This window comes from Artemia franciscana, chromosome 7 (genome assembly GCF_032884065.1).
Source record: "Artemia franciscana chromosome 7, ASM3288406v1, whole genome shotgun sequence".
Classification (NCBI taxonomy): Eukaryota; Metazoa; Arthropoda; class Branchiopoda; order Anostraca; family Artemiidae; genus Artemia; species Artemia franciscana.
The window spans coordinates 48,449,033-48,461,209 of record NC_088869.1 but is presented as its reverse complement, the minus strand read 5'-3'; the positions used below and the strand labels follow the sequence as shown (position 1 = coordinate 48,461,209).

The 12,177-nt window shown below is 35.0% G+C and overlaps 1 protein-coding gene across 2 annotated transcripts; it reads right to left on the bottom strand.

Annotated features, from left to right (window-relative positions):
* Positions 1–454: 454 nt before the first annotated feature.
* Positions 455–9,427, bottom strand: LOC136029400 (probable tRNA (uracil-O(2)-)-methyltransferase). Of its 2 annotated transcripts, none has more exons than XM_065707750.1 (2): positions 9,298–9,427; positions 455–2,231 (listed from the first exon to the last, which is right to left on the bottom strand). In XM_065707750.1, exon 2 carries the CDS (start codon positions 2,212–2,214, stop codon positions 502–504), a length of 1,713 nt encoding a protein of 570 aa, XP_065563822.1. In that variant the 5' UTR covers positions 2,215–2,231; positions 9,298–9,427; the 3' UTR covers positions 455–501. The 2 variants fall into 2 exon arrangements, with proteins under 2 accessions (XP_065563822.1, XP_065563823.1); XM_065707751.1 differs by lacking the exon at positions 9,298–9,427 and adding an exon at positions 9,087–9,202.
* Between the last annotated feature and the right edge of the window lie 2,750 nt (positions 9,428–12,177).

Sequence of the window (12,177 nt, the reverse complement as noted above, 5' to 3'; positions counted from 1 at the left end):
GGGGCACTGCTACCAATCCAAAAAAAAAATTAGTTCTAGAAACAATTTCCGGAATTTATGAGGAGCATACTTAAGTTATATTGATAAAACCTAAAAACAGACAGAAAAGTGTTAGAGAGATTAGTCAAAATGACATTCTCCTCTTAGGGCACCTAAAGACTGAGTCTTAAAAAATTTGCGTTTCCTATTTTGGCAACGTTAGGTCTGACCTATGTATACCTTTCAGCTATACATGTACCTGTTTGGTTATTTACCCAAGCAATTAAACAGGTCTTCAAAAGGAAAATTAGACTCCCTTTTCGAGGGGCAATAGGAAGAAAGGACTTTTGACCTTCCAACTAGAGCATGTGATATGGCTTTACGGTAGGCTCTCTTCCCAACAAATCCAGTCACGTTTTGTATTCTAGGAAAAAGGTTCTTTACCAGTGCTTAAACAATGTTTTTTTTTACAAAATGAGCAAAAACAAACTTTATTTCAAAAAGCAATTAAAAATAACACAATCATCTAACAACGTGTGAATATCTACATTCCGCGTCTGAACAAGGACATCCATTTGGATGATTAGCTAAGAACCAGCATTCTTTCTTCTTCCAAGTTCGCTGTAACTTCTGCTTTTTTGAACCTTTGCTTTCCCGATATTCAGAAACGCTCATTTCAAAGGGGGCTCTAAACCTAACTGTCCCTTGACATACTAAGAAGACATGGGAGTGGTTTCTTAGTAAAGTTTGTAACCCACCGTATTCATTCTTCATGCATGACAAATCTTCTTTCGATATCAGGTTAACAAGTTCAGACAACTGGACAGTTCTGCCTTTATTCCATTTTTTCGAGTCAATAATTGCATAGTTACAGGAGTTCTCCAGCAAATATCTTGCAACTGATGCAACTACACGAGTCTTAATGCTTTCGTCAATTTTGGTACAATTTCTGACAGGTTCCATGGCATCTCTTGCAACAAAATAAGAATCCCAGTTAACATTTTGAATAGCTAGGTCTTTCGGAAGACAGCTTTTAATAAAATCATCAATTTTATCTTGTGTCACTTCCTTTTCACGCTCAGTTCCAATAAAACAAATTCGTTTTGTAGAAGGAATTTTCAACCTGTCTTTCTTAATACGAAAACCACACATTTGACCAACTTTCTCAACAAAATTTAAGTAACATTGATACTTACTTAAATCACTACCACCTTTTGGATTTTGAAATTTCCCAAAAAAGTTGAAGGCACAACATGGTAGCACAAAGAAACTACACTGAAATTTAGCCGCAAATACGGGTAACCAAGGAGTTAGTTCATCTGAATGATTTCCTATTAACCAATCTGCGTGAAAATCTGCAGAGTTTGGAGACACTACACCAACTTCCAATTTCACAAACGACGGATATAATTCCCATATCTTTCTGGAACGGATGTCAATGCCTCTCCCGGGATGTCCTTCACTTGCTAGAATGAATACAAGCAAGCCATTTCCACAACCTATATCTATAAAAGACTGGAATTCAGAAATACCCTTCTCTTTTCGTTCTTGCTGCCACAAAAGTATCAAATAGGCAGCAATACCAACATCTTCAAAAACGAATTTTGCTGGGTCAGTACATTCTGGCCAAATTTTCACCATTTGGTTTCCATATTTAAATTTAAGTGTTTGATATAACGTTTGATACTCTTCATTGTCAACTAGGACATTGGATTTCATTCCACATAACTCTTGGGAACTGTCATACCACTTTCTAATTTTAGGCAAAAAAACACTCTGAAGCCATTTATACTCCTTGGAAAATTCTGAACTCATTTTTAAATGCACATTGTTTTCTTTTTCAAAAATCTGGTACCAAACAGACAATCGCTGACAATCTATAGTATAATATGTTACTATGGCATGCTGAAAGCATAATAGTTCCACGTCACAATAATATGAAGATCCGGTCTTTAGAAAAACTTTCCGGAAATTTAGAACTGATAATTTCCTTTCGTCAACGGGAATGTCCCAACTAAATTCAAAATCTTCGAAGTCTTCTAACTGCTCAATATTGTTCGTAATTGTACTGTATTCGCCAGAAAAGCTGAGAATCTGCTGAAAATCGTTACCAACACAAAGACATTTAGATTTTCTAAAATATGATTTGATAAATTTGACACCACACACTCTTTTGTTGATTATATGTGGGTTCTTACTGTTTATGCGTACCGAATTCCAAAACTTCGTTGACATATTCTATTTTGACTCAACTGAAAGAAAATAATATCCTTCAGTAAATTATTCTTCAAAATAAAACTAGAAGGTTATATGCTATATCTCTAAGCAGAAGAGGGTGAGAAAGAGATGAAATAGAAGAGAAATCTAACGGATCCTTCTGCACAACACGGCAGCAAAATAATTTTTTGTGTGTATCAAACCCTCCCTAAAAACCCTCCAAAATACCAGTAATATATGAGTTGTGTTCACTTTGACAACCGTTAGATACTAACAGTTATATTTCAAATAAACAAGGAAACAATGATGAGAAATCAAATTATCAATTATGATATGTTTAAAAACATTTATGACCACATATATTTTAAAACAATAAAAGCTTTGAATAGAGAAAGCTCTACAAAAATTCCTTTCCTTCTATTATTGATCTTGGGAGTCTTTTATGTAAAACATTGATTTTAGTACTTATCCTTCCATTTAAACTTCCAAATCTATCTCAAACTGCAACTAAAAAATTACCTTGTTAGTCTCCAAGTTACATGGGATGTTGGCATGTTTCTTCCCATAACTCTTGAAAACAAACCAGGGATTCAACCGTCAATCAAGCCATAGATCATAAAATACTTATGTCGACTAAAAATTGGACGAACCATTCACCAATGCTCTGGGGAGATACTGTTTTGCATTTACTGAATGGGCGCAAACCAGAATAATATCAAACCTTGATTGCTGTCTGCTTTGTTTTCTTCAAAAGCCTTCCCAGAAGTTTGTCACAGAAAACATTCATTCACAAAAAAAAAAAAAAAAAAACAAAGAAGCATTTGGTAAAATTAAACTAAATACATGGTAGTGCAATTTACATGATAAAATTGAATTTGTCTTGTTCTCTTCATTCTCAAACAATGCTGAAATGTATTTAATGACATCTATTTTCAGTTTTAATGACCCCTGTGTAACATTAATATTTCTCTCCTGGAAAAACACGGTCTTCAACAAAACAAAGGAACAAAATTTAAACTTTTCTGTTGTAAAACTATCAACAAAGCAAATAAAAATATATAAATAAAACGGATTAAGAAGCAAAATGAAAATTATTGATAAGAAGCTGCAGATGGCGCAGAATATAAGCAAAAAATAATATTTCTGTATCACCTATATTTTATGAAATATGTATCAATGATATATTTTATATATTTATATTTTGTAATTTTCTGTAACAGCATTACTTTCTAAATATAGCACTACAACCCACAATTAAGTTAATTGTTAAAAAAAACGCTATGTAAAAATATATATATTTTTTCCTATATTTGATTTTTTTACTATTTTTAATAGGTTTTGTTACAACCAAATTTACTGTTAAATCACTCAATACATTAATAATGAAGATCATAATGGGTTAAAGGTAATTATTCGGTGAGAAAAAAAATTGTTTTCTTACTTTAGCAATTAAGACATATAAGCAGTTGAACAAGGCCTTGATTTTGCTCACCTATCCAATCTCTTAGGACCAACAGTCTAACCAAACACAATCAAACAAAAAGAAGGGTCCATGAACATGCAACATTGTCATTAGTAAATCTACGCCATCATAAATTTAAAAGCAAAACAGCTCAAATCTAGTAGAATATTCCCAAGTGATCAATTCCCACAAGGGCTCTTAGAGGAATACGCACTTGACTATATGGATTACGGCACATTAAATTCCTAACCCAGGTAAAGTGCTCTGGAAGCTCTTTATGGTATTCCTGTGATAGATGCAGCTGGTAGGTAAGGTAAGGTAAAGGATACAGCATTAGACTTTACAGTCTGTACCGGCGGTGCTGATCTCCGTTTCTTGGCCCTTCAGCCAGGAAGTGCAATGGGGGGTTGGGGGCCAGCCATCCTTTGCTTTCGCACACCCTTCCTGTTTACCTTCCCCAGATATCTCCAGGTACCCATTTAGAGCTGGGTCGACTCTGGCTAAGCTTACAGAGTCACGCCACTGACCCCCGTCCCAAACCGAAGAATTGGGTACACTGGGATTCGAACCCGCGTCCTCTCAGACAAGGATTCCTTGCAGCTGGTAGGATACATGCATATTAGTTAATTCATCAAAAAATACATACAAAATGAGACTAGATCTATCCTTGTTAGAATCCAGCAAGCAAATGAAGTCAAAAAACAAATCTAGAACAGTTCCACGTTTCATAAACCTCAAATGGGATGTGAAATAAACTCCTTATTGGTTTCTGGAACCAATTATAAATTAAAAGCCATTCAACCTGGCCCGGAAACTATATATAAAGCAATCCCAAAAGAAAAGTCAAAAAGAGAGAAATTACATTCAATGTAATTTCTTCCCCAACTTGACAGCCGTTTCTACTTCAGCTGAAAAACTAACACTTAAATACACCAAAAAACAGAATAAACACAAATCCGATGTGGTATTTCAAAAGACATTATGTGACACAAGGCAAATTTTTACAGGGGACAAAACACTTAAAAGTTATTATTATTATTTTTAATGTTATTAAGGAGTAGTTATTGGTGAAAGGGACACTTTATAGACATCTGAGATGCGACATCATTTTGATCTCAAATACCTCGTTTCAAACCCATTCTGTTAGCGAGAAAAGCGGAAATAAAGCAATTGGTAAAAAAAAGAGAAACTTCTGGATACCTTAGGAGCAAAATGAGATACTGAGTTTTTCGAAAACGAAATGGCCCACGAGCTTTTTGAATTATTACTGCCAAGAAGTCTCAAAGATATGCCAAAGCCCTATACTATTATAGTCATCATTTGAGTATATTACCGCAATATTTATGAATGATTCGCGTTTGCCATTTGGTACCATAAAGGTACTATAAAGTACTATAAATACTAGTACTATATAGTACATTAAAGGTAAATATGTACTAAAAAACTAATCTGTTTTTCTGTTGATGCTTGAATTATGTAGGTTTATCTTAGTTTTGACACGATTTTAGAACAAATTAAATTTTATCTGGTGGGGGGGGACTGAGGTCTAGAAGTGGAAACCGAGGTCTGGGAGGGGCAGTTGCCCCCTTGCCCCATAGCAAATTACGACATGACTAAAAGCCTTAATGGGCAATAGTTAATAAAAAAAAACTTAGCAACATATTAAATTATAAATAGGTTATAGAAACTTGTCCTTATGTGTCAGACCTGCACCAACAAACTTTCTCAACTTAATCATAATAAAACTTCTGCCAATATATATATATATAAATATATATATATGTATATATATATATATATATATATATATATATATATATATATATATATATATATATATATATATATTACATATACTGCATAAAGGGATATATAAAGGGATATACTGCATAAATTGCACATAGCACACCTAGGGATGGAAAAAAAGCAAGCAAAGAGCCAGAAGTGCTGTTTACTGGCCAAATATTAATTTAGTATTTGAAGATCTGATCCAGAACTACAAAACGTGTGGGAAGTTTGAAAGGAACAGACAACTTGGTAATCAGCTGCTATTATAAGTTGCTTTATAGAAATTGATCAAGTTGAACCAGTGACATCTGCAGAAGGACCATAGTTTACATCAGAAGAATTCTAGTCCTTTTTAAAGAAATGTAATATCCAGGTTATGACTTCAAGTTCAAATTTTCCACAGTCCAATGGCCATGCTGAGAAGGCTATGGATATAACCTGCAGAATCATATTAAAAGCAATAGAATCCAACACAGACCCCTACCTTGGTCTATTGGAGTACCTGAATTCTCCTATAGATGGATTTTTGTCCCCTGCACACCTCCTTATGACTAGAAGTTAGATCCATCCTTCAATACACTCAGCAGTAATTGCATCCAAAGACTATTCCAAAGACAAAGTTCTGTGCAGCCAGAGCCAAACAACAACAAACACAGAAGCAGAACTATGACAGGGCTTCTAAGAACCTAATAGAGTTGAAATACAACCAACCCATCTCAGTCAAGCTATCAAAGGAAGCTAAACATTGGACAAAAGGTGCAATACTATCATGCATGGCCCCAAGATCTTATCTTATCCAGCTGAAAATGCTAGATTTTATTGCAGGAATAAGCCACATTTCAAACCATGGTCCTGCACTGTAGAGTCAAGTGCTGGACACTATTCCCAGCAGTCTTCAGTATTCATAGGTGATGTGGAGCTGTCATCAGAAGTTGATCTGTATCAGATTTTACCATCTTCTCCAAAACATTCTGTCCCAAAAAATTTAATGAGATGTAGTACTAGGCAAAATTTCCAAAACAACCCTTACAGAATGCCATGAGCTCCAACACCCCCTTCCCCAACTGAAAGTAATAACAGAAGTGGAGCCAGTTCCCTATGACCATATGTGACAAAAACTGGCAGGGTGATTTGACCATGGAAGATAATGGAAATTTAAATTACATTGTTATGTTTTTGTGCTTGTGCTTACTTTTGCTTTATTATGTGTTTTTGTTGCAGGTTGGTAGGCTTAATAAATAATTGTCATGAAAAATCATACATAAAGGTTGACATCTTCCCATTACTGAATACCAAACTAAGTGAACATACCACTGGATACCATTTCTATGCTTTCTAAATATAATATTTGCTTCACTAGGAAATTCAATCCTAAGTCCTTTAATATTATAACTTTTTCTCCTATTTTTTGCTGTTGAAAAGTGTTGAAATATTGGTTAAGAATTTGTAATTTGATTGTAATTCCATTTTTCTTAAATTGTATAATCCACAGGCATTGATTTATCATGATTTAACTGAACAATATTTTATTTTATAAATCTATAAAATTGCTGTTTACTTTAAGTTGATATATATGTATATATATATATATATATATATATATATATATATATATATATATATATATATATATATATATATATTACACAATAAGGGGGTGGGGGTGAAATACAGTGAAGCTGAAGTCAAAACTTGTTAACTACAATTATTCTGCATGTAATGAAGTAAGAATTTGCTGGTTTTAGCCCTTTTACATAGGCTAGCTAAAAATATGAGTAAAAGCTATCATCTTTGAGGGTCTGTAAAAAAATAAACTTGAATTTCCAAGTAATTTATTATATTCAGAAATCAGAAAAAAGTCACATAGGGGTATAGAAACAAATTGGCATATTTGCCTGATTCACAAGCTGGGTAATAGAAAGATCTTAACCTTTAATGTATTCTCAGGTGAAAATCAAACAATGTTATCTGTATAACTTAATTTAGGTAAAGCTTTAGTTTCATCATAAGCTGTTGAAAAATGTAAACTATGCTGCAAAGCAGTACAGAAATGCACTTAGGAATGCTGATTCTAGAAGTGCATCTATTTTTTAGTTTTCTAAAATCCCAATTCAAAGAAACTTAAAAATCAGCTTAACCAATCAGCAAAAAGTACATCATAAACATCAACCAACAATTCAACCAATCAGAATACAGACCTTGCCCCACTCCCTGAAGAAATCAAGGACTAGTATGCTTTGCTCTATAGGTAATGTTATCTGTAACCAAAACCAGACCTATGTTTTGTTTGAAAGTGAACTATCTTGGATATTAGCCTAGCATTAATGGTGTGTGAGTTTTTTAATTATCTTTCAATTTCATACTATATAGGAATTACCAGTGATGACTGGAATTAGTATTTAAAATATAATTTCATTCATATTATACAACCCCAACTTTCCTCTCAGCTTCAAAACCCTGCCCACTTAATACATTTTTAATTTGCCCCATGGAGGAGGAGGGTCAACCAGAAATGGATGCACTTCTACAATTAGCATTTCTAAGTGGTATAGTTTGGAAACTATGCTTCTTTGCAACATAGTTTCCATTTTGAACAGCTTGTCATGAACCTAAAGTTTTACCTTAATTTAGGCTGATCATGATAATAAATAGTATAAAGAGTCATCTGGGTGACTTTGCAGGCTTAGTAAGTCAATTTATTTGTTCTAACACTTCATGTTAGGACACTGCTCTGTAATAGTATGATGAATAAGTCATCTGTATGACTTCACTGTTTACTCTATTTAGAAGTGAGGCAACATTCTGTAAGACATTTTAGAGCATCAAATATATATACCTACCCTCTTTAAACAAGCAATAATTACCTAAAGGGCTGTTTTATTCTTCATTTGAGAAAAAACATAATATTTTTTGTTTGATTTTATTATATGCATTCTCTATAGCAGTAAATAATAATATTTTATTGTGCAGATATGAAGATGAAAGAATCCATGGTGAAATTCTAGTTTAGTGACTTCTTGTTATCTCAGAAAGGGGCTAGGTTAGGAAAATGAGACTTTCAGGGATGGGTCTACAGGCTAAAGTATGTCCCAAGAAGGTATTTTGCAGTACCTACCTCTACTCTCTCTCCTGCTAGAGGGTCCTGACCTTTAATAATATGTGTGTTATAAAAGTGAAACCTTGCAAAATAGATCTTCTGCTTTAATGAAGTATAACAAAATTGTTTTCAGCTTCAAAACTTTGCTCAATCCCAATTTGTAATGTTTTAGAGATATGCAAATACATTTCCTAAATTAAAAAAAAAAACATTGATATGGCTCAAAATTCTACTTAAATAACAGGAATTGCATTTTCAGAACTAAAGGCAGAAAAAAGCAACTGGTAACTGAAAATTAAGGTAAAATGTTGTTTTGTCAGAATTTAACTAGGTATAGACCTGTCATGTAGGCAAATTTTAGGGCCCTCTAGAGGGGAAGGAGTGGAGGTGGGTCCTTTAAAATACCTTTCCGGGATATACTTTAGCTTGTAGACCCGTCCCTGAAACTCATTTTTCTAACCTAACCCCTTTCTGAGACAGCAAGAAGTCTGTAAACTGGAATTTTACTGAATCCATTGATATTATTGTACATAGGTAGCCGACCAATCCAAAATAGGAAATATAGCGTCCTTGGGATCCAGTTCTAAAAATTGTAGGGAGGTAGCCTATATGGACTAACAACAAGTCCTTTCAGCTCTTTGACTTCTTCTTCAAAAAACTAGCTACTGGAAGAACTATTCTCCTCCAGTCAGCAAACAATGAATGCAATTATGTACAATAATACACTGTTATTGATTGTGAGAAGTGCGAGTACCTGAGCTACCGTTCCCATATAGTTTGAAGTTTCTTGTGCTTAACTTCAAATTTGTGGGCCGTTATATCAACATCGCCAACGATTCACCAAAAACCAATAAAACATTCAACAAAATTCACCTAAAAATTACGAAGACTACCGGAAAATTGCTGGCTAATAATTAATCATTGGGTGGTCATCGAAAATTCGTGGACATCTTAGATTAAAATAGATTAGATTAGATTTCAGCGAAAAACTGAAATTGTGATCTAAAATTATTTTTCTAGACCTAAGAAATTACTTTATTGCTTATTTGCCCACTATTTTAACTTTTGCTTTTTAATTTTGCGTATTTGCTTCTTTTGTCAAATTCCATTGAAATGAACAACTACAATACCCCCCCCCCTTTGTCCTCAAATCGAAGCCGCTGTGTCTAGAGGCGTTTGCGTTTTCATTATACTATTTTGACGTTATCTATTTTGACATTGATAAGTGCAATGCACTTACTGAAAACAAATGCAGATGGCTCTTCAATCAATGGTGGCAATAGAGCGAAGAGAAGAAAACACGGGTGCCGAGCAGGGAGAAATGAAAGGGGATGTGCTATTTTGAAAAGACTTACAAACCGTGACAACCTTCAATCGTTAAAGTTCCGCTAACAAAGACAGCCAAAATTCTGAGACTATAGCGTTTTGACGAAAACCCCTTGTGCTTCACTACAGAAGGTCCACCTGTCCTTATCCAATAAGACCCCATTGCACTATACCGAACTTCCTTTTGGAAAATTGCCTATCTCTCTTTAACAAGCTGGAAGATTTAGAAGTTTTACTCTGAGGCGAAAACACAGCTGTTGCTGCTGTGACGGAAATCTGGAGCCTTGATGATGCCTCAGGACAAATTACAGGATATAATTCGTTTCTCAGCACGCACAGCAGTAGAGGTGAGAACCGACTCAATTGGGGTGTTGCTATCTATGTGCGAAAATACATGTCATGCAAATTCCTCTCTGAATATGCTAACCCGAATCATAAGGTTATCTGGACAATGTGTACATACCCGTGTCTATCTCGCAGCTTTTCGTGTCTGATTTTCCCGTTGTTTACTAGACAGAGAGCGCTAAAAACCGGCACGATCTTGTTTTTTACCTTCAAACTACAGCTGAATTTGTGAATTACGGTCGGTTGGTAGCTACATACAATTTCAGTGAAGCATCCATGGACGGTGCGCTTCCAGTGAGGTACTTTCCTTTAAGTATTGTGAAATATTCACAAAAAAACAGTGACCCTGAGTGAATATGAAAAACCATGGATTTCTCCCCTATAAAAGCCAAAATCCGCGAGTAAAGTAATCTTTACTCGTGCGGTAAAACAGACCAAGGAGCAACTCTACGGAACCAGGTAGTCCGTATGGTACGCAACGCCAAAAGCAAGTATGGTCGCGAAAAAGTGGTGCTACTTCTGAACAGAGAGCCTGCGAAATGGGATCGGTCGGTCAAGAAACTAAGCGGGAAATCGTCTAAGTCCACTGTGATGATAATAGAAGACAGCGGACGCTTACTTGGGTTCTCTGCCGTTACCGCCTTCATAGCCTCTATATGTACCACATTTCCTCTTGTGAATTCCCAGGAAAAAGAATCCCTGCTTGAAGATTGCCCCACAGATGTTTTGATTAAATTAAGTGAGCTCGATGTGTACAAGGAACTAAAAAAAATAAAGACGGGAGTCGTGCCTTTTCCTGGCGAGATCCCTCACCAAGAAAAAAGGAGACTCCAGAGACTGCTCTTTCGCTGCACATTTTGACAGTGTAATTAGGAAAGGTAATGCTCCCCTTCAAGCGCTGTCCAGAACGTATCGCTTTGGTTGCAATGTCAAAAGTCTCCTCCGTGCATATCTTTGTTCTGTACGACCAGCCTTGCAGTATGCCTGCCCTCTGTAGGACCCTTCAGTACTATACACTGGTCACCTGATGTACGACCAAGACTCCAATCTCCAGTGTAAATTTCCAGTTTTACTGCTGATGATGGACACTATATACGTGTTCGAAATATCCAATTAAAAAAATTTACATTAGTTTCACTGTCAATTAAAAGGTTTCATCCCTATTTTGAGGCCTGTAGGAAGCTGGTTTCTACAATATTTGTTGTGTTTTACTATAAAGTTTCAAGTCTTCATTATTTTGAGAATTCAATTTTAATCGTAATATTTTGTACTCCAAATTAATCAAGCAAAATCATATCTATTCAGTCAAACCTGTACGCAAGAGGGGGAGAATCTCTTCCCTGAAATTTGTCCAAGGACCATTATAGTCTTACATAAATAGGGTATTTTTAAGAAGTAAATATTAATGAATGCAAAATTATAAGTTCTCTGGTTTAGTATCAAGCTTTATCTTTATCTCAGAGAATACTTTCTATCCTCTTCCACTTCTCTCTGCAATAATTATTTTTAGGTAAATACTCCCGTGAACATATACAGCAGCTTCGCACTGTCAAACATTTACAAATTGACTGTTTCAGCTCCTTGCTCGAACAAAGAAAAAGTCAAGAGAAAACACTATTGGCCATGCGTAAAACTTCAAACTCAAGTTATTTTCTCTCGGAAATGTACAAACTCGCCATTTAATGGCTGCAACCTCGATTTAATTGCTTTCACTTGAAAGATTAAACAGCTTTGTGTTTTTTGCTTTTTGTTTCTTCTTTTTTACCTTTCAGTGGAACTGAACAATATACAGAAGATACCGTGATTGAAGTAACACGTGGCTTTTCGGTGTACCACCTCGATCCTTGCTCGTATGTTTCTGGCCAAGCCTGTGCTCTGTTTTTTTTATAAATTCAATTCAAATTCAAATTCAAATTCATTTTATTTAAAAAACATTCGACGGACAGAGCCGATTATTAGTTTT